Source organism: Mastigoproctus giganteus, chromosome 12, assembly GCF_048544385.1.
Source record: "Mastigoproctus giganteus isolate SK-2022 chromosome 12, ASM4854438v1, whole genome shotgun sequence".
NCBI classification, from domain to species: domain Eukaryota; kingdom Metazoa; phylum Arthropoda; class Arachnida; order Uropygi; family Thelyphonidae; genus Mastigoproctus; species Mastigoproctus giganteus.
The window spans coordinates 170,421,819-170,446,120 of NC_143586.1; the positions used below are offsets into that span (position 1 = coordinate 170,421,819).

The 24,302-nt window shown below is 36.9% G+C and overlaps 1 protein-coding gene across 1 annotated transcript in view; it reads left to right on the plus strand.

Annotated features, from left to right (window-relative positions):
* Abcd3 (ATP binding cassette subfamily D member Pmp70) overlaps positions 1-24,302 on the plus strand; it is a 461,674-nt gene that overhangs the window by 426,856 nt on the left and 10,516 nt on the right. Inside the window, exon 24 of the mRNA XM_090386468.1 lies at positions 3,340-3,444. Coding sequence (XP_090242594.1) covers positions 3,340-3,444 — 105 coding nt within the window. The remainder of the gene's footprint in view (positions 1-3,339; positions 3,445-24,302) is intronic.

The window sequence follows — 24,302 nt, forward strand, 5'->3', positions numbered from 1 at the left end:
ACTTATCTCACTTCATAGGAAATGAAGCAAACATAGAACTTTTGATATACCTAAAATCTATTGACCAGTACAGGAGCATATAATTTAATATCTATAGCTATATGTTGCCTGTAAATAAACAATGAACAGACACAATTTGGCCTCAGTACCCATTGTGTCGTTAAGCTCAATACCAACAACAACATCACTCGTTTATCATCCCATTGCACTTACATTACTATTCTCCAAAGTAATGGAGAAATTCATCTGATCAATGATCACCAATATCGATCAGCTGTGATGTACTGACTGATGTTACTCATCTTTAGAAAAGTTGGAAGCTCAAGCAGTTACTTTTGATCATGTTTGACATAAAGATCTTCTAAACAAGCTCAGATGTTATGGATTGAGGGCGCCTTCATAGCCAGGTGGGCAGGAGCAGCAGTGTGTAGCACACGCTTCTTGATTAGACCGGGGTTCGAGCCTGTGACCACCAAATACGGAGGATGCGGAAAGGTCAGGGAATGACCACCGTATATCCCTGAAGCAAATATGGCCTTAAACTTAAAGCAATATTGCTAATGCTCCTAAAAACCAAATAACTTATGGATTACCCACTGCAGATGATAATAGATGGTTCCCTATCATCTTACTTATGCTGGTGCTTACCAAGATTCAGTCCCCTCTGTGTTTTTTTTTTTATTTATTTATTATTTTTGTTTTTATTAATGACTTTCTGCCACTGATTACAAATTCTCCCAATAGTTTTTCTAGTGATGGTATTTTCCATTCCACCTTGCCCTACACAAGTGATCTCAACTTCTCAAATATCCATGATCAATTCCTTAAATATGAATCTCCAGCGGGGCAAAGAAAACTTAGTCCTGTTTTATTTCTTGGAAAACAAATCTACCACTCCTATGCTCAAATTCTGCAACACTCGAATTTCTAGACAAGCTCACATATCTCTCTTGGCATAAGCATCAAAAAAATAAATAAATAATAAATAATCTGCTTTCTGGAACAATCTTCCTTACATGTATTTACTGAAAATTACAGTCTACAGAAATTCAAGTATAGTGTCAATAAGTATCTTCTGTCTTTTCAACCTTCAACCACTGTGCAGTACTAAGTAGTATAGGTTAGAATACTTTTCATGTTTAGGGCTTTAATAAATCAAATCAAATCTTTGATTTGATTTGATTAAAAATAAATCTTTAATCAAATGCCTCTACTAATGCTAATGCTAATAAAAAGTAAACAAGATGCTGCACTGTCCAATCCTTGTTAAAAGAGTTTGTTTTGCTACTTTGGTGTCTATTTCATTTATTTTTCAATAGAAAACTAATAATCACTTCTAGTTGCAACTAGCATACTTGCTTCAATTGCAAATTTCAAGAGAGTGAGAACTTCTAAGACAAGTTTTCACTCTCTTTATTCACTCCATTTATTGTCTATATCAAAGTCTTTATTGTGCAATTTTAAATTTCATAAATGTCTCATTCATAGCTATGAGTGAATTCTACCATGTTTTTTTTTTTTTTTTTTTTTATCTCTAAGATTATTTTTTGAATTTACAAATTCTTGTAGGACAGTATTCTTTGTTGGACTTTTTCTAAATATTGAAATTATTTTTGTGAGTCTCAGTAATGGCATCTTTCATTTGATTTTGATATTATGATATCAGTTTTTTTTTTCCCTGACACCTGCCTCGATTAAACTTCAAATGTAATCATAGTCATTGTTTAATTATTTTCTACATTACATTCATTTTCATATCGTTCCTTGTACTGAATATTAGTGACTGCTAAGTGTCTGTGTGTGCAGACATAGCACATTTTCTACAGGACTCTCACATTCAAAAATAACCATTGCTTTTAACTTCATCTGTTTTGAAGATCATCCTGAATTTCTACAACTTTTTGCATTTCAATAGAGTCACACTTAGGCAATACAGACTACCCATAAAGATAGCAAACAGCTGATTGTGGATTTAGATAATTATGAATTTTCATGCGAAATGTATGAAATGTGATGTAATGCTAAACTAAATAAACTCCCCTTTTGAAGCAGAAAATGGCAAAGAATGAAGCTAAGTTACCAGAAGGTCTAAATTATAAGAGAAAATGGATCAACTTCTTTGAAACAAAAAGATGGCAGTATATCTGTGATGCTGAGCCAGCTATTGTATATGAATTAGCACCTCAAAATGGGGAGAGAAAACCACAGCCTCAGTTATAGAATTCAGTTTGTTCTGTTTATAAATGTCCTTTTTTTTTATTTTGTCAATGTATATTTTATGCCCTTACATTACTGATTGGTAAAAGTTGAAAATAAAACAGTGTGATTGATTTAAACATTGATTTAAAATTAAAACATTATTCTACCACACTGAAGGGATAGATGCAAACTGCAATCAGTAATACTAAAGAGATGCCACCTGCATATGAACAAATATTAAAAATAAAAATTAGAAAATTTCATAAATAGGCTGAGGCCTACAGTCTGATGCTAGAAACAAGCTAGGAAATCCCAACTCAGTGGGTGAATGCAGACACCCACTGAAGAAGAAAGTAAGTTTAGGGGAACCACAGTGGGCGCTTTATCAAAGGACATTGGTCCTGTGGAAATTTGCAAAAACTCGTTTCTCACATCAATGCTATGATGCAAGTGATCAAAACAGACATGGCAACAGAAACCACATCTTAAATTTGGTTATCCCAAAAACAAGGAAACAACTCAAACTGAAAGACTAAATGTAGAGTGCATACTGATTGTCCAAATGAAAATGCAAATGTGCAGCATAACATCTACTAACTGAAATTAAAATCAAAACAAAACTGCACATTAAAATTACATTAATTTGATAACCAAGCACAGAAAAAATGAAAATAAATTAGAATAGGGGTAACTATATTGAAGAATGCTATTATAAAGAGGAGAAAGAAAATGCAGTGGATGCTGTATCTCAGTTCACTTGAAGTTGAAAATAAAAGTTAGTGTTTAAATAATGGTTTAGAACACTATTATACCGCATTGATAGTGTTTTAAATTTATAAATCGTTATTTGATACAGAGCCTTTTGAATAAGTGGTCACTTTGGTGGGTGTCTGCATTTGTGCATTGAGATAAGTGAAGTGGAGTTTCCTAGTTTGTTTCTGGCAGCTGTTGCTCCATATTTTAAGCAGGAGACTGTGCTTCCATTGGGTAATGTAGGCCACTGCTCATTTACTTATATTTGCTCATATGCAGGTGGCACCTCTTCAGCATTAGTCGTTGCAGATTTCAGCTATCCCTTCAACATGTATAATGTTGTTTTAGTATTTAAATGATGATTTATAAAATTGATTGTTTTCACAGATGGCTCGACTGTTTTATTGCAAGCCACAATTTGCCATCCTAGATGAGTGCACTAGTGCTGTAAGTGTGGATGTGGAAGGATCAATGTATCAATATTGTAAACAAGTAAGTTGGAAATTATTGATAATAATTTAAAAGTGCTGGGAAGTGTTACTTCTTTTAACTCTCGTTAAAGAAGTACCTAGTAAGAAACAGTCCAAATTGTATTAAATAATAAAATCAGATCAAATACTTAATGAGTTTTACTTCAATAAACTACTATTGCATATAACCTTGCTTATAAGATCTTTCGAAACTTCCTATAGCATGTCACCTCCATGTGCTGTAAGAAGCAATCAGTGAAAGAGAAACAAAAGCAACTTGTGCATACACAATTTGTTATAACTTCTAAATTGCATTTTAAAAGCACATTTGATTCCAATAATCCCTTCATTTTTATAGTAAGATGAGGTTAAACGGTTTGTCAGCCCTAATCACATATTCGCTATAGATTTTACTTAGTTACCTAAGTAAAGGCCAACTTTGGTAATATCCTATTTATACAGAAAGGATAGTAACACTGTGCTACGGGGAAAAAAAGGAGGTACTATTTATAGATTAACTGCATTTTAGAGAAGAGAGTGAGAAGGATTTTTGAATGTTTATGGCCATGCAGAGGATGCCAGGATAAAATATTCATACTAAGATTCTAGAAAAGTCATGGGAATAAAATCATTAAGTATTTGATCTTGAAAAAAAAAGTTTGATAAAGTTAATCTTTCATCTTTTAGAAGAATGCATAGTAGGTAAACTGAAAACAACATTGCTAAGGAGTGCTACCATGCAATGTGCAGCTAAAACCAACAGTCCATAAAGTTTTATAAATAATTAAGTAAACTTCATTTATTATTAGTGGCAAGAAAGCAAGCTTATACAGCATCAGCCAAAAAAAAACTTCCCATTTCACTTATTCATCCCCTCCAATAGTTTGTCTAGTTCTTCCTTGAATTTATTCAGGCTATCCACTACAACAGATGGAAGTTTGTTCTAGAAAACATCCTTCCTCAGATGTGTAGTCTGAGAAAGAATCCCATCAGCATTGTGCTTGCTCAATCTGATCACCTTGCAGGTGCCTAATTTCCAGATGCTGCAGTTTGCAGAACTGAAGCCTTCCTCACCAGTCTCATTGCCCTTCTCTCTACCCTTCCCAGAAGCTCTACATCCTTTCTAAAATGTAGCCTGACCATTGCCTTATACAATGGAATAATCACTTCCTTATTTGTTTATATCATTGACAAACCCCATGAGCTGTCCTGGCAGCCTGTATGCTCTGCATAATTACTCCCAGGTCTTCTTCATTTTCCACTACCGAGCGTAGTACCACACAGTTGGTACGTTACTCTGGAATTGCTGAAACCCATATGCAGTATTTTTCATTTGCCAAACTTCAGTTGTCATTTCTCAGCCCGTCTACCTAATTTTTCTAGCTTTTATTGCAATAATATACTGACATTAAGCCTGATATACCTTCATCAACATACAACAGTGATCCCAGCACTGAACCCTTTGGGACTCCATGAAGAGTAGTGTTCACCAACCCTTTATCACACAACAACTTTCTCTTAATGCCACACTTCTTTAATTTGTACAGCAGTCTTTTATGTGTAACAGTGTCAAAAGCTTTCCCAAAATCCAAGTATATGATATAAAAATTATTTTTTGCATCCAGTTTTTTTGACTGCATCAAATTATTACTGTACTACTTCTTTAACTATTGATTTCATTATTTTCCTTCGAATAGACATCAAGCTAACAGATCTTAATTATTTGTGTCTCCCTTGGATTCCCCCTACTCCAAGGATGCTCTCATAATGAAAGGTTGAGCAGATGGGCTGAGAGGTGGCAAATGAAGTTTAACATTGACAAATGTAAAGTACTACATATGGGAAACAGCAACCCCAGAGCAACATATCAACTCTGTGGTACTACACTGACAGTGGTAGAGAATGAAAGGGACCTGGGGGTGGTTGTGCAGGCAGATATGAAGTTCTCTGAGCAGTGCAGACGGGCTGCAAGAGTAGCTCATGGTGTATTGTCAATGATATATAGGAATTTTTCTAGCAGGAATAAGGAGGTGATTATTCCCTTGTATAAGGCAATGGTCGGGCCACACCTAGAGTACTGTATACAGGTCTGGAGGCCTCATTTCAAGGATGATGTAGAGCTGCTGGAACGAGTACAGAGAAGGGCAACAAGATTAGTGAATGGAACAAAGGGGTGCTCTTACGAAGAAAGGCTTAAGTTTTGCAAATTACAGTGTCTGGAGACTAGGCACCAGCGAGGTGATCTGATAGTGGTGTATAAAGCCTTGAATGGTTTGAGCTGATGGGATTCTTCCTCTTGCTCAGAATAATCACCTGAGAGGGCATAAATTCAAACTGAGGAAAGACAGATGTAGGATAGACGTGTGGAAATTTGCCTTTAGCCAGCGGGTGGTTGGTTGGTGGAACAGACTTCCATCCCTTGTCGTGGAAGTTGATAGCCTAAATAAGTTTAAGGCTCAGCTGGACAGGTATTTTGAACAAACAGAGGGGTGAAGTGGTTTTTTTTCTTTTTTTTTTTTTTGGCTGATGCTGCATAAGCTTGCTTTCTTGCATCAAATGCCTCTACTAATGCTAATTATGCCTCCCTCAATATAATTGGATAGTCCCAGTTCACCTCAGGTGCCTTTCTTATGTTTAACTTCAACAGTTTCTCTTCCACTTAACTTCCAGTTATTACAAAATCATTTAGCTCCCTGTTAGAGTTTGATAAACTTCTGGCCTCCACTTCCCTAAAGAATTCCTCATGTGTAAATGTAGATGAAAAATACTTATTCAGTTTGTCTGCAACCTGAGCAGAACCATCGATATATAGATATTAAACTCTTAATGTATTATGCCTTGTGCATTTAGTTATTTTAAATATTGTGATATACACCTTTTGGCATCTCTCATATTGTGTGATTATCTTCACAACTGGGTCGTCATGTCTGCAATACCAGGGTACCTGCCCACCCACCGATGATAGGCCAATAGCCTTGAAACATGTCTGGGTGGTGGTACTCACTGAGAATAAGTAACAATAGTCTTCTCTATTAGTGAAGAGTTTTACTTATTCGAGGTAGTGCAATATCATGGCAACTCGTCGTGAAGGCAGAGCACAATATGAGAAAGAGCAAATGATGCCTACAACAACTACTTTGTAGTCTTTTAAGAGTTGTCTATGGTGTATCTACACACCGATGTTATATTGATATCAACGTAGAACATATTGAGTATTACAGCTCTGGTTCATACTGTCAAATATCATAGGCTTCTGTATCCCATGCAGTTTTCTTATCTGTAATGAGTCTCATTAGTTCATTTGACATCCATTTAGGTAAAGTCCTGAACAGTATTTCTTAGTTTGTATGAAAATCCAAGTAGCTTCTGTGATTATTTCCTTGAATGCTTCTCATTTAGTCACCTTTACAAAAGCGAAAACCTTCCCTTTACCCTTGATGGTAGTTACATCTTTAAGTAAATCCCACACCAATACCTTGTGATCAACAGCAACAACTGCAGATAAAAGAACCTAGTGGTTCTTTTATCTGCAGATTCTTAATACATGAAGAAACACTGCTGATATTCAGCTCAAAAATATTGCTCTCTCTTGTTGCTGTAGAGAAGTCATCCAATAAATCCACAAGAGTCTTGCCCAGTGTGTGCGAGTGATCATCTGAAGTTCCAGTCAATACTGGGAAAGTTAAAATTCCCTATTATAAGACACTCTAGTTTACTGGCCTACTCTATTTCTCTATACCAGGAGTCGGCAACCTTTTTGAGTGAAGAGCCATTTCTGATCTTATTAAAAAAAAAAAAAAAAAAAGAAGAATCCGAAGAGTGAAGAGCCATTTTTGATCTTATTAAAAGAGAGAGAGAGAGAGAGAGAGAATCTGAAGAGCTGCACTTCAGCTCAAGCTAGGGGAGGCGGGGTGGAGTTTTTTAAGAAATGGAATAGAGTGGGAAGGTGTTTTAATAATAATATTTCTAATTAATGTGACTTTTGCTGCTGAACTTCTTGAGCAAGTCTCTCAACATCAGGAAGTATGCCGTAATTTTCATCTTTAAGCATGCTGAGAGACTCGCATTGTACAGACGGTTTCTTGATCGAAAATATTTGCCTGCAGAAATTTGTCGAACCAAAAACTGAGAAGTCCAAACGCAAATATTTTCAAATTTATATACATGTCCAGTAAGAAGTTACACCACGCATCAGACACAATTTGGTCTTGCTTTTTCAACTCATCTATTGGTATCCATTTATGTAGAATTGCAAGGGCAGCCTTTTGCCTCTTCAAATCCTCAATTTCAGTTTTAAGGCATTTTAGTCTTGCACTCCACATGTCCTTGATTTTTAAGTCCCCTAACTCCATTTCAAACTTTGCTTCATGTAGGCTAAAAGTTAGAGCCACAGTTACATGCGGCTCATGAGCTGAAGGTTGTTGACCCCTGCTCTATACAGTTGTTCACTGTACTCAGTCATTATGCCTATAACACACTCCTACTCTCATTTTTGCTTTCCCAGTGCTTATGTCACACCAACCTATCTCAACATTGCATACCTTAGATTTTGTGCTTCTTAACTAAGAGCATAACCCCCTCCTATCCTGTATGTCCTTTCTCTACACACAGCAGTGAATGGGGAAACCCTGGAGACTGCATGCAGGTGCATAGGACAATGACATTGTACTTAGTTAAAAAAAAAAAAAAGTTAGGAACTGATTGCTAAAAAGAGCTATGCTGATTGGGCTATAAAAAGGAAGACACTTTCTCTTATTTATAAGGCAATCTTCCTCCCATTTATTAGCTATTGTGTAGGCATATGATATTTTAGAGACAAGAATAAAAGAAAGTTATACTCCTACACATCATGCAGCTCTGCAGGTCCTGGCAGGGGCACTCCAATTGCACTTAGAAATAATTAAAAGATGCCTCAACTCTAGACTCACTCCCAACTATCATCCTAGGGATTAAATAGATATAGCTGACATCAACCACACCACCAGCAATGGCCGAGTAAAGGAAATCACTAGGAAATTTCTGCTCAAGTAACCCTGGTTTGCCCCAGGATTCTATGCCACATCTTTTTGCATTCCCTGAATGCAAAGTGATGCCACTGGGTCTCACCCATGATCCTAAATGTACTTGTGGAGATAAGGATTGGGGTCCCATGTCTTATGTGACTGCCCCAATCACCAGTCCTACACACATAGACTTAAGTCAAAGGTTGAACCTATAAACCACAGAGGTGAGCAATTGCTCATCTCTGATGAGATACATTACATGGCCATCTGGCTCAAAAAATTGAGACCAAGAGAAGCAACCATGCTATGATTACCCAGACTGTGACCCCAACATAGATAAGTAGTGCCTGATTGTAACTCTAACTGAAGTACACAAACATAAATGAGACTGGCCTATTAGAATTTGTTTTCCACACAGTGAGATGTGTATAAATTTTACGTTTATTACTGATCAAAATATATGTGCACATTGATGCATGAGTATAATTGTGATAATTTCTTGTGAATTATTAATTAGTTTTCATAATACTTTTCATAATAACTTCAAATTAAAAATGATTGATATAAGTGCAGTTAGGTATAAAAGTAGTAAAGTGTCTGTGAGAATGTGGGTATGCAGGTATATATTAGCACGAGTGTGCTAATACATTCAGGGTATTATATTGAGTGTGTGAAAATGGTGACTGCATGGGTCCCATAAGTGTTAAATGTATCCTGAATATATATATATATATATATATATATATATATATACATAAAAAAATTAATATATTAGCCATTTGCTGGTTAAGATGAGTGAATGTTTGTGGTTAGTATAAAAAAAAAAAGTGATTGTCTTATTTAGGTGGCACCTGTGTCCTGTTCCTATATGATGATGACTATAAGAAGGCAAACGTGTGAGTGAGAGTTGTTCTGTCTCTAGATAGAATACATGCAAAAAAAGGGCACTCATGTAACCTAACCTATGTATGACAGGTGTACAAATGGGCTGAGTACATTTAGAGTATGTGATGTTCTGGCAGGCTCCTCCAAATCGGACCATAGTGGGTGCATCCTATCAGGAAACCCCCTTGCCGTGCTTCATCCCTCCTTTGAGGCATGGTCTGGGATTTCATACAGGGAGGCACTGTGCATCCATAGTGCAATCACCTAGTGGTCTCTACCACCACACACTTTTTCTGCTCCTAACAGTTTCCCCACCCATGGAAGGTGGGCTCCCTTGACAGGATGTGTCCCTCTATCCCTTTAACTTCCCATTTCTAGGTGGAAAATCTTCCTATCATTCTTCACTTTTTTTCTCCCTCCTCTCTTGAGCTCGGGTGCAGTGGGCAGGCAACTGGAGTCCCACAGGAGACAGAACAGCAACAGGTCAACTAAAATTTAGGCTATTCCGGCCTTTATCGAGTTTTATTGTGACACAAAGTATACAAACGTGGAGATTCCCAATGCTACTTGACAAGCAACACTATACACTATGTACACCCCACAATGTCTGTATTTGACGACTTGACCAGCACTTCAAATTTATTTACTCTCTCCTCTCACTGATGTACCTGCACCTGCTCATATTTACTTGTTCCAGCAGGCCCTGAAATTTATTAGAACTCTTGAGCAGTGCTCCCTTTCTCATAACTCTGTTGGGTGGGAGGATGTATAAAGTGTATATTTTTGTAATATGCTAAAATGGTTCATGTGACCATAGCATTTTACAAGTGTGGACGGCGCCTCCGTAGCCAGGTGGGAAGGAGCAGCAGTGCATAGCACACGCTTCTTGATTAGACCGGGGTTCAAGCCTGTCATCACCAAATACGGAAGATGCGGAAAGATCAAGGGAATGACCACCGCATATTTCCGGAGCAATATGGCCTTAGTTGCTAATGCTCCTAAAAAAAAAACCAAATAACAATAACAAACAAGTGTGGACACACTTGTAAAATGCTAAAATAAACACACACTCAAATTTACTTTTTGTCATGAATTGGAAATCCAGTTTAGCCATTTTCTTCTTAAGAGTGTCATTTTTTAATAGCAAATTCAAAAAATGCACCCCACTCCCAACCTGCTAATGAAGTACTCTTCCTCCAGATGTCTGGAAGAAGAGTACTTCTTGAAGCCAGTTTTGTAATTTTCTCCAGGTTGCCAAGTTTTGGGAGGTTTGACTGTTTATATTCAATTGTGATAACCTATTTAAAAAAAAAAAAAAAAAAAATCATTTCTTTTGACTAGTGTTTAGCATATTCTTTTTCTGACCAATGGACTACAAATTATAGTTGATTGGACATTGAAGTGCATTACAATGGTTGTTTTTTTTTCCTAAAGCATATAAGATTTCTTTATCACTACCACTTACTACTATGTGTTGTTATAGTAAATTATAACAACCCCAAATGAAACACAGTAAGTATTGTATTGAAATACCAAATATGAGACTCACTAGGGGACACCGGGCTACTACTGGATTACTATTCACTGTCATATGAATAGAAAAGCCACTCTTCATATGGCTGTTTGTGTCCATGAAGAGACTGAGACTTACTTGTTTAATACTTCAACTCCTTTTTATAACTGACCTGGCACAACCATTTTTATTCTAGGTGGAATAGAAATCATCAACTGACATTGAAAGGGGGTGGGGGATCAGTTGAAAACCCATACTAAAGCATCTTTACAGAGAAATATCATAAATTACACAAATTTGAAATAAACCTAACAAAAATCTAACCCCGAAACTGACATTATAATTTTAATAATTGTCAGTTTTCAGGATTTGATGTGTTTTTTTTTTTTTTTTTTGTTATAATTAGGTTTATTTTATTCACATTCATGGTTTAATATACTAATGTAAAAATGGTTTAGCATGTTTACAGAGTACAGTCAGTCCTCATATAACACATGTTTACACTGCACGAATTCGATCATACATGATTTATAAATAGGAAACAATATGTTATATAACACGAACCGAATTTGCTTATGCACGATTCACCTTTGTGTTTACAAGAAATGGCAGTCGAATGCAGAATCACTCCAACCGAACGCAACACGATAGGAATGAAGAGAAGATTTTGAAAATGTATTTGTTTTTTATATCAGTGAAGGGGAAACACATTTCACCATAATAACGTAAAAACCCACACAATTCCAGCTATCGGTATAATCGCAAATGCAATTAGATCGAGTTTACTACCAGTTTATAACAGATTCCACTAGCAGAAATGCAAGTGGAAATTGTTTTTATTGTTTTATGGTAGTAACCCCTGGAACTGTGCTTTAGTAAAATGTGAGGTGTTAATAGTGTATCTCTGCCTTTACGGTGTTGTTTATTCAGTTGCTACACGCACGCAGCTTTGTTTATGCATATCAAGCGTGTCTCCTCGTTTTGTAATTGTGCTTTATTCCCTAAAAATGAGTAAAATACTTAAAACGTGTGAAAAGGAAGCGTCCTGGTGAAGACACTGCAGATTCAGAGAGAAAAAGAAAAGCAATATCAAACAGAGGTGGACTGGGTCAAAACCTCTTACCCAGGAAAATTTATAGTGGCCTCATACTATGGTTTATGGCCAAAATCACACTGGCCTCTGGCCCACCGGGGTTTTCCCCGGTGGGCCAGAGGCCGGTGTGATTTTGGCCATAAATAAAAATCGTAATAAAATACAAAAGTATTTTATTACGATTATTTATTGTGTTTGGTAATGTTTTGGTTACAAATGTGTGTTCAATCTTGGGTGGTCGGCACCTAACCCTATTTTTCCCATAGGGCCTGTTGTTTATATTGCACGAGGGTTTCTAGGAACACAACTGTCGTGCTATACGAGGACCGACTGTATTGCCATTTTTGAAGTTTTGTAAAATGTTAGTTGACATTTCCATTGTGCCCACCAAGAATAAAAAGGAATTGTTTAATAGTCTTTCAGTCATGCTTAACTCTTCCCTGATAAGGTTACAAAAAGCATTTTATTCACAGCAGGCCTTGAAATTTATTATTGAACTGTCATATGAAGAATGACTTACTTCATCTGCTGGTCAATAGTAATCTGGTCTAGCTGGTGTTTCTCTTGTCTCGCATTTGGTATTTCAATATACTATTCTCTTGCCATAACAGTGATATTATTAAATAGCAAGCCCAAGAGCTCTGACTAGAGCATCAAAAGAGGAGATTTGAAATAAATTATTCACGTCATCTGAATGGAACTTAACTCAAATACATGCACAATTGAATATGTTGGAGAGAGATGTTAATTTGAAATCCATAAACTGTACTTAAGTCATATAATAAACACATGCACAATTGAATATGTTGGAGGGAGATGTTAATTTGAAATCCATAAACTGTAATTCTCTGAAATATTCTTGTTCAGAAGAAAACAGTAATGTTTCTTATGCAGTTGACTTTCAAAATTTTTCGTCCTTCCACAATGTTATTTTTTATATAGTTCCTCCAAAAATAGTGGACGACTTGAATACTTTGCTCAAAAGCTTCCTTTAGATTCAACTGACTCCTCTATTCTTTAAAGATATTATCAGAGACCATTTCTAAAATAACCCATTTGCACAAGAAAAACATTCCTATCTATGGAAAGAGCACTTTTGCAAATTTTTTATTATACTGTGAACAACATACTTATCATTGGCAAATCTTATTTTCTGCTCTCCTTAGAATAAACATTCTAATTTTCTTTTATAATGACACACTAGTCTTTAAACTCAAAAACTTTAATTTTACTGGTGACTTGAGAATACTTCTAATAAAATATAGATAATGCAGAGAAAAGCCATATCCATTTTTTTCCCCTTTGCACATGAATTGACTAACCCCAGGTTCCAAGAAATCACTATGAATTTATAATGTGTTTCTCCTCCAGTTATAAATATTTTCTTTTAAATAACTCTACTTTCTTAAAAGAACTAAGAAGAGTCCCCAGAAACTCAGGAGGAAAAGCTCTCACTGCTAGGGCTGAAAGGAGCAACTGACAAAAACTTCAGGCAGCTGATTCTATGGACACAGCATTCTATGGAAGAAACTAGAACAAAATGGCAAAAAGGTTAAAAACCAATATGTGCCCACTAATAGCACAATGTTTTTAATTATTCACTCAATGGATGGATCAAACTATAGGAAATCTGTCACATTTCCTAACAGAAGTGCCTAGTGAAATGGCTAGAAATCTGAAGACTTACTTATTGAATTGGCAAAAGAGTTTTTGAAAGCCTTGGATGGCTGCCCTTCTCCAGATCAGCAAATGGGATGATAACCAAGGAGTCACAAGTGTAACAGATAAACCATTAGAAGAGAGGGCATGGTTACTCCTACTAGAACAGTAATATCACACACTTTGAATCTACTGACATCTGCCAAATCAGACCTTACATTCTAATTTACTATTTCAAATATCAGAAGTATATGCATTCAAAAAACGACATGCCAAGGAATTAGCTACCACAAAGCATGCATCTATATGCACAAATAAAGTTTCTTATATTCAACCCTAAAACAATACACACAGATGTTACCATTCCACCAAACAAATCTGTTTTTTTCTGTACTTGTTAACAGGAGAGATTGCTTCTACAGGGATGGGATACACTTAAATAGAAAGGGTGCAAGAAATTTTGCTGATGCTGTCGAGGCAGTGTTAGGTGGGTCGGAAAACTGTTAGTTTGGGGGGGATACAAGGACTAATAGATTAACAGTACCACTGGCAGAGGTGGAAGTGATTCTTGCACTGCTTCTATTGAAATGAGCAGAAGCCTGAAAAACAAGATGCAGGATATTTCAGAGACTGCTGGGAGTCATTGCGGTACAAGTAAACACATGGGTTGTGTTAGGGTAGCTAAGAATAGAAACAGGTGCATGTATACCTGCGTGTACACCAATGCTAGGAGTTTGGTAAATAAATTTGATGAATTTGAGGTATTGCTCAAAACATCAAAGGCAGATATTGTTGGGATATCAGAGACGTGGTGTCACACAGATATAAGTATTGCGGAACTGGAATTTGGGGAATACAATGTGTATAGAAATGATAGACAGGACAGGAGGGGAGGAGGGGTTATGCTATTAGCTAAGAAACACAAAGTCCAAGGAAGTGAAGCCAGTCGACATCGATGGACAGGGCAGTGTCGAGTCAGTTTGGTGTGACATAAGCATAGGGAAATCAAAATTGAGAGTAGGAGTGTGCTATAGGCCTAATGACTCTGATGAGTATAATAAGATATTGTACAGGGAAATAGAGTGGGCCAGTAAATCAGAGAGTCTTATAATGGGGGATTTTAATTTCCCACATATTGACTGGAATTTGTCGGTTGGTCACTCGCACACTAGCAAGTCTTTTGTGGATTTATTGGATGATTGTTTTCTACATCAGCATGTTCGTGAGGCAACAAGAGGGAGCAATACTCTTGATCTGATTATCAGTAGTGATTCTTCATGCATTAAGAATCTGCAGATAAATGAACCACTAGGTGGCAGTGATCACAGTGTGTTGAAGTGGGATTTACTCAAGGAGGTAACTACCATCAGAGGTAAAGGGAAGGGTTTTTCTTTTCGTAAAGGCGACTATGATGGTCTGAGACAGTATTTAAATTCTATACAGTGGGACCAACTGATGATGTTACCAACAGCAAACTCAAAATGGGAAGCATTCAAGGAACTAATCTTGGAGGCTACCAGGCTTTACATACCAACTAAGAAATATTGTTCAAGGTTTAGGCCTAAATGGTTGTCAGATGAACTAATGAGACATGTGGCAGAGAAGAAAAATGCATGGGATACATACAAATTAATGGGTGACATGGAAGCCTATGATAGATATAAGTTGGTCTGTAACCAAGTCACAAAGGAGATTAGGCAGGCAAAGGCAGACTACGAAAAATCCTTGGCAAAGGATGCAAAGAAAAACAGAAAAGAGTTCTTTACATATTTAAACTCAAGAAGGAAAGGGATGAATCAGATTGGTCCACTGGATATTGATGGTTCAACAGTTGAGGATCCTGCTCAGGTGGCTAACAATCTAAACGAGTATTTTGCATCTACATTCACGCATGAGGAGTTATTCAGGAAGGAGAATGATGCAGGTAAAGTAAACATTGGCAGTGAGCTGGATGATTTTGTAATAACTGAGAGGAAAGTGGAGGAGAGATTGTTGAGGATAAACATAAAAAAGGCACCTGGGGTGGATGGGATCTATCCAGTTATATTAAAGGAGGCAGCAAAGGAAGTAAGCAAACTCCTAGCCATAATTATGAGAGCTTCTTTGGACTCAGGGGAGGTACCCATAGACTGGAGATGTGCAAATGTAACCCCAATTCACAAAGGAGGATCAAAGGCTGACACAAGTAATTATAGACCTGTTAGTTTAACTTCTGTTCCAGGTAAATTAATGGAGGCACTGGTTAAAGAAGCACTGCAGGATCATCTAGACAAGAATTCAGTTATAGCTCAGACGCAGCATGGTTTTGTTAAGGGCAGGTCTTGCCTGACCAATTTGATTGGATGCTATGATGTAGTCACAAAAGAACTGGATGCAGGGAATAACTTTGATATTATATATTTGGATCTTAGAAAGGCTTTTGATACTGTTGCACATCGAAGCCTGCTGCACAAATTGGAGCAGTGTGGCATTGGAGGCAAATTGCTGCTATGGATAAGGGGATGGTTGAGTGGCAGAAGACAGAGTGGTAATCAATGGACACTGCTCAACGTGGACTAATGTTATTAGTGGAGTTCCTCAGGGTTCAGTGTTGGGTCCGTTGTTGTTTTCGGTGTTTATGAATGATATTGATGATGGGATATCAAGTTTTATGTCCAAGTTTGCAGATGATACAAAGGTTGGCAGGGTTGTTAAGGACACTACTGACGCTATGCTGCTGCAACAGGATCTGGAAAGGTTGAACAGATGGGCTGAGAGGTGGCAAATGAAATTTAACTTTGACAAATGTAAATTACTACATATGGGAAACAGTAACCCCCAGAGCAACGTATCAACACTGCAGTACTACACTGACAGTGGTGGAGAATGGAAAGGACCTGGGGGTAATTGTGCAGGCAGATATGAAGTTCTCTGAGCAGTGCAGACGAGCTGCAAGAGTAGCTCATGGTGTCTTGTCAATGATATACAGGAATTTTTCTAGCAGGGATAAGGAGGTGATTATTCCCTTGTATAAGGCAATGGTTAGGCCACATCTTGAGTACTGTATACAGGTCTGGAGGCCTCATTTCAAGAAGGATGCAGAGCTGCTGTAACGGGTACAGAGAAGGGCAACAAGATTAGTGAATGGAACAAAGGGTTGCTCTTACGAAGAAAGGCTTAAGTTTTGCAAATTACAGAGTCTGGAGACTAGGCACCGGCGAGGTGATCTGATAGAGGTGTATAAGGCTTTGAATGGTTTGAGCATGCTCAATGCCAATGGGATTCTTCATCTTGCTCAGAATAATCACCTCAGAGGGCATAAATTCAAATTGAGGAAGGACGGATGTCGGATAGACGTGCGGAAATTTGCCTTTGGCCAGCGGGTGGTTGGTTGGTGGAACCGACTTCCATTTGTTGTTGAAGTTGATAGCCTAAACAAATTTAAAGCTCAACTGGACAGGTATTTCGAACGAACGGAAGGGTGAAATGGGAGTGGTGTGTGTCTTTTTTTTTTTTTTTTTTGGCTGATGCTGAATAAGCTTGCTTTCTTGCATCATATGCCAATGCTAATGCTAATTTCAGAATATATATGCCACTTGTACTGCAGAAATCAACTACATGAAGAAACATAAATGAGCATCCTATATCTAGTGAAAATCAATCAGTAGATTCCATCTTAGAAACTTTTGTAGAAGAAGCCATAGACAATAGTGGCAGACCATATTTTTCCAAAAAGGAAAGATTAAAGGCAAAAAAAAAACAGCTCTATGGAAAAAGAGCATAAACCAACACAATAGATGCCTTAATTCACTGGAACTTTTGAGGTTTCCACAATGATATTGAAGCTGTATGAGATTTAATATCATAGTATGAGCGGTCTCCATAGCAGAGCGTTGGGAGCGGAAGTGCAGTAGCACACACTCTTCGAGTAGACTAGGGTTCAAGCCTATGACTGCTAAATATGGTCGATCTGCCTACCTGCACTGGACCAATGTGGCATATTATGGTTCACTTCCCTCGACATGAATCATTGAGGCTTCCATCCTGCAGTGGATTGATAATGGCTGCAGTTTACCTCTTATGGCCCTATGTGCATCTGCCTGCAATAAACTTACTGAAACCACACACACACACCAAAAAGAAAATTTGACAGCAGTGCACATAGAGAAGTGGAAGTCAGGTAATGCCATTAAGAACAAACCTAGAGACTAATTGTATGCATTGCAGCATACTTTTGGCATTGCAAAATTCCCCATATATTTATTTCTAAGTAAGGACAGATTGAAAAACCTCAATCAAGTTTCAAACCTCATTTTTGTGTTGTGGGAGACAAATTGTCATCATTCTCTGGGCAAATTCAACTACTGCCAGAAGAAGGCAGCATATAGAAAAGCTGTTTCTTACTGAAGCTTCCAGCACAGTTATAGATCTTTCCATTTATTCTTCAACTCTCTACCATATTCTCAAATGGATGGTTTATGAAAATCCAATGATAGATAGTAATCATTATGCCCAGAAATAATCAAACAGCTAGCAGTATTAAATAAACAGAAATTTGACAGGTATCCGTACACTCAGTAATCAAATACTATTATTATGATTAGCCATATGGTGCAAGGAAGCCTGAGGCTTATGCTGCGCCAGCCAAAAAAAAAAAAAAAATTCCCACGTTACCCTGAGAGAGAGAGAGAGAGAGAGAGAGAGAATCAGAAATAGAAAGGAATCACCAAGAAAGAGAAGAATGATGATATCTAGCTCAGTACCCTGGGTTTGCCAAGCCCATGCTCACCAGATGTGAGCTCTTGGGGTAATACATAACGTATACTTTTATTTAAGCTACAAATAACATCAATATGAAAACATAGTGGAACTAGGAATGCTTTCTGTAAAAAGAGCACTAGACCCAAAGTGTAGAAGGTCCAGATAGTATTAACTACACAATGCTAAAAGTCCTACCACAGACAATTTCATAGTGTGAAAAAGCATCCTAGATCTTGTTTGCTGCAACAATAAATAGCTCCAAAAACCATATGGAATAAAACCAGGAAGATGATAGGTATCAGAATATTTAACCTACAATTCTTAACTGACAATGAAAGATAGAGACAAACCTTTTTTATTATTATTACCCATATGGTGCAAGAAAGCATGAGGCTTGTGCTGCACCAGGCAAAAAAAAAAATTCTGAATTACCCAGAGAGAGAGAGAGAGAGAAATAGAAGGGAATGACCAAGAAAGAGAAGAATGATGATATCCAGCTAAGGACCCTGGGTGTGCCAAGCCCATACTCATCAGATGTGAGCCCCCCCTTGTTGTTTGCTGCAACAATAAATAGCTCCAAAAACCATATGGAATAAAACCAGGAAGATGATAGGTATCAGAATATTTAACCTACAATTCTTAACTGACAATGAAAGATAGAGACAAACCTTTTTTATTATTATTATTATTATTATTACCCATATGGTGTAAGGAAGCATGAGGCTTGTGCTGCACCAGGAAAAAAAAAAATTCTGAATTACCCAGAGAGAGAGAGAGAGAGAGAGAAGGGAATGACCAAGAAAGAGAAGAATGATGATATCCAGCTAAGGACCCTAGGTGTGCCAAGCCCATACTCATCAGATGTGAGCCCCCCCGGTTAAACTTTGCTGAAGGTTTGTCTCTGTCTTTGATTGTCTTATTACAGACTATAAAAATGACAAGAAGCACAATCTCTCCATTATAAATTCCAAACCATGTAATCAACCTTTGACAATGTCAGTACCAAAGTGTAGAAGGTGCAGATAGTATTAACCTACACAGTGCTGAAGAATCAGGCACCTCCGTAGCCAGGTGGGAAGGAGCAGCAGTGCGTAGCATACGCTCCTTGATTAGACCGGGGTTCCAGCCCGTCACCACCAAATACGGAGCATGCGGAAAGGTCAGGGAATGACCACTGCACCGGAGCAATATGGCCTTAGTTGCTAATGCTCCTAAAAATCAAATAAGAACAATAAGAGCTGAAGAATCACTACTTTTATACAGCAGAACAAAAAAAAAAAAAAAAAAAAAAAAAAGATTTCTCAGAAAAATGGCATGCTATAGTCCTTTACTGACCTTCAGTAAAGATCCAGCAAATGCAACTAAATAGTTGCCTGGGGAAATTATGAAAAAGATGATCAACACAAGATTAATGTGATATCTAGATCAGAAAATACAGTGTATAGTGTGGATATTCAGAAAACATTGATCGACAATAGATTTTTGGCACAAATGGGAAAGAACATTTGATCATTATAGAGAAAGCATATGGTATTTCATGTTGTTCGAGAATACTAAGAGATATTCAAGTCTGATTGCAGACTACACTATTCAAGTAGTTCCTCCAGGAAGAGGGAATACCACATTCTTAATGCAACCTTGTTCACCATTAAGGTGAATTCCATAATGGAGCATATACAAAAGACACTACCCTTAATAATGTCAAGACGTGCCAAAAGCAATGGCCTTAACTGACTGCTTTTGGCCATTTTACCCACATAAAACTGTTGGCATATATTTCTTGCAGAAATGTAACCAATTCAGCTAAAGTTAGATGAACAAGCAGTTCCAAGCATTAAATTTCTTAGAGGTCCTAGATAAAAAAAAAAAAAATTGACATTCTTGGTAGCATACCTGAATGTATTAAAAGTATTATATGCAACAACAGGTGGAGCTGATCAAAATGCTCTGTTATGCTTGTATTTGACACCTGTCTGGATTATGAATCACTCTGAAGTGGTTAGACATGTTATCGCAGCAGGTAACTAAGTTTAGGAGTATATGTACATCACCAGTACAAAGTCTGTATGCAGAAGCCTACAAACCACCACGACAACTTAGGCAACAAAACTTGTTGCATATTATGTAGTCAAATTAAAACAATTTTTAACCATGTGACCTGGAAATCCTATACAAAACATCCCAAACTTTTAGCTCCACCTTGGAATGTAATGCTATTGTTCTTCACCTCCACAAGTGTGAGGTTAAAATAATTTCTACTTCGCATTGCTTATGCGAAGTCTAATTTCCAAATTACACCTAATTACACACACACACACACACACACACACACACACTACTAATATTACACAGAATGAAAATGAAGTGGCGTAGCAATGGTTCTTCTTCAATCCTGTCACACCTAACACTGACAGAATATGGTAACTGTACTGCTGAGCTTTGTGCCATAAAACCGGCTGTTGATTGAATATGGCTCACATACATCCAAACAGCATCATCTTCACAGACTTGCCTAGTGCAATACAAGCCATGTAGAGTACTACCAAAATAACCCATCCAACAGTCTCCCATATTATACCTGATTAGAACAGAATGCTAGAATAGCCTTAGGAATATTATTCAAACTCACTGCAAATAATGTTTTACACTTTCTTAAATTAATACACTGTTAATCAAAAAGCATGATGAACCATAAGTTTGTCTCACTCTAGCCATCACAGCTGAATAAGTAATTCCCTTTCTGAAATGCCAGTTTTCAATTCTTTCTGCTAGAGTTTAACCTTTTTTTTTTTTTTTAACTCTCCATACAGCAGGCCCCCGTTATAATGCGGTTCGCTTTACGCTGATTCGCTATAACGCTGTTCTTATATTATAACCCCTATCTGACTATAACGCTGTCACAGATCACTATAACGCTCTTTTACAGATTGCATTTTTGGCATATTTAACGAAATCGTTTCATTTGATGGAGTCGATAGCTTGAAAATGAATAGCAAAACAGAATTAAAACATTTCCCACGCCGACTTAAGAAATTTTCCCACGCTCAATGAAATTTTCTCACACGCTAATTTAGTTTCAGTACAGTGACTTGTTACGTAGTTCCGAGATCAACATTTTAAAAAATGATCAAGTATATTGCTTGTAATATTTGCATTATATGCATTTATCCGAAGTCTAGTCATCACTCAGTAGAGTATTAGACATTGTGCGTAACGGAAAGTTTACTTGAACATTGTATCGTAATTAATTCAACCAACGCAGTTACATTTTCGAAGAGCTAATAATGACTGATAGGAATGAAAATGCAACAACGTCTGGGCGCAGTACGAAGACTATAAATGTAAGAAAAAGACTGAATTTGAAAATTAAATTAGACGTTCTGAAGCGAATCGATTCCGGTCAACGACAAACGGATGTGTGCCATAATTTTGGACTTGCAACTTTAACTGTAAGAACAATTATAAAAAAAATAAAGAATTAATTTTTGCAGTGGGAAAGATAGCTGTTCCACTGCAACCAACTAGGACTAGGCCGGCTATTAGGATTGAAATGGAAAGACTAATTTTATTGAAGATAATATTCTAATGCAGAATTCAGTTAAGTTAAATATTAAAAAAAGAGAGAGAGAGAAAGAGATTAGCCAATATGATGATCTGAAGAAAACTCGCCTAAAAAAAAAAAAAAAAAAAAATGTGGAACCATTTAAAACTGGTAAGGGCTGGTTGAATAGATTTAAAATCCAGGGAGAAGCCGCAAGTGCAGATCAAGGAGCCGAAACTTTCAAAAAAGAACTTGTTAAAATTGTTGAAGAGGGGTATTATGTGTTATACTTCTCAACAAGTTTTTAACATAGCTGAAGCAGGACTTTTATGGAAACGAATGCCTAAAAGAAGTTTCATATTGAAAGAAGAAAAAAACATGCCAGGTTTCAAAGCGGCGAAGGATCGGTTGACTTTATTGTTGGTTGTAACGCTGCGGGGGATTTAAAATTAATACCCCTTTTAGTTTATTTAGAAGAGGGCCAAAGTTCAACTCAAAATCCACACATTTGTCATGATTAAATTCATCAATTAAATTAAATTCATTATTTTAATTGGAATTTTAAATTTACTTTTGATACACAAGTAGTTACCACATAATTATACGTATGCAATGCAGAATATTTTATATGTGCAAATATTTGAATATTAAATATTTTGACCGACATTTGTGCATCTTTTCATTACTGTTTATTATTCATTAGGAAATATCCTATGGCACCGACCGCAGCTCATAAATACATATGTTACCTTATGGGAAAGCGGCGCTCGCTTATCGCGGATTCACTTAGCGCTCTGTTTTTCCGGAACGAATGATCAGCGTTAAGCGGGGGTCACCTGTATTAATGAGCTTCTTTTTATGTTCTAAAATCATAGTGGTGAATGCTGAAAATATTAACCCCCCCATTTCCAGAAACATTGAAAAACTTTTAGCAGCTATAAGGAATGTATCAGGGTTGCAAAAAAGTACAAAATTTCATTTGCCTATATCGTAATTCCAGGAGATATGAATGGATTCATTTTCACTTGAATAAAAATTAATTCATCCAACTGGATGGCTTTCCTGAGCAGGTAAAGGGAATGCCGCAGTCATCATAGATACCGAAGAGTACAATGAAAATGAGCCATACCAGTCATCTTGAGAAGAAAATTACACAGGAGTTACAAAAGAAATTGAACCCAACAGCTCAGAAGCACCATAAACTAGACTTCATCCTTGACAGAATATTTCAAAATGGCTTGTACAGCTATTCTCCCAAATAATCCCTAGAAACCAGTGCACCTTGAAGAACAGTCAAGGCTTAAATCTCCTGATTAAAAGATGTGCAGATCAGTGTAGACAATTTATCTGGATTTATCCTAAATAGCTACATCTACCTTGGAAACCAGTCTTGGAGATATTAGAGCTCATTGACCTGTTAATAGGAAAAGCCTATGTTTCCTTCAACAAGTCCTACTCAAAAACTGCAGGAGCCTAAGAATGGGGAATGCCCTTTCTCCACTCATGGCAGAAATATTCATGATCCATTTAGAAAAATAGTCTCGCAAACCTAAGTTCTGAAGTAGATATGTAGATGATATAATTAGCATGGGACAGAGGAATTGTAAAAACTTTACAATGCCCTCAACAGCTTCCACCAGATGAAATTGAAAACAAAAGCAGCCTACCTTTCTTTCCTGGATACCTTACTTACCACAAAATCCAAAGAAATACACATGGAAGTCTACAAGAAACAAACCAACAGATACAGGCACTATCCTCACTCTACAAAACATCCGAGTCCTGAAATCATTTATTTTAAGAGCCTACCAAATTTGCATAAAGGAAATATGGAATCAGTACTTTTTTTTAAAGGATCATCTTCCATGAAACAGATAGAAAAACATCCAAACAACAATCCTAGAGGACTGATTTATAAAATATATTGCAGCTATGGAAGTACCTACATAGGGAAATCTTATTGATGCCTCAATTACAAACTAAAAGAACACTATAGATCAACATTTAAAGAATAATTCTATATAACAATGTTATATAGAATATATAACAGGGACAACAAACCTCAAAAAAAAAAAAAAAAAAAAAAATCAACAACTTAGAAAATCTTTTGGGGCGAGGCTTGGCTAACCATAAACCCGAGGCACATTTCAAAACAAAGAGGCACTTGACAGCCTGCTAATAATTAAAAGCCCCAGGTACAAATAAAATATTAACAGTACCTTTTGACTGAATAAAGGATATCCAGGTATTGGACAATCAGGAGGCAGTTAACAGGTAAGCCAGTATCTTATTTATTTTACCTGTCATTTGTATAGATAATTGGATGTTTTTATTAATATATTAATTGTTACAATTTATTTTTCTGCTCCCTGTACAACCAAGTATGGTCTGATGATGGGTTTTGGCAAGGTTCCTAAAATGTTATTTAATTTAATAGTATATTTAG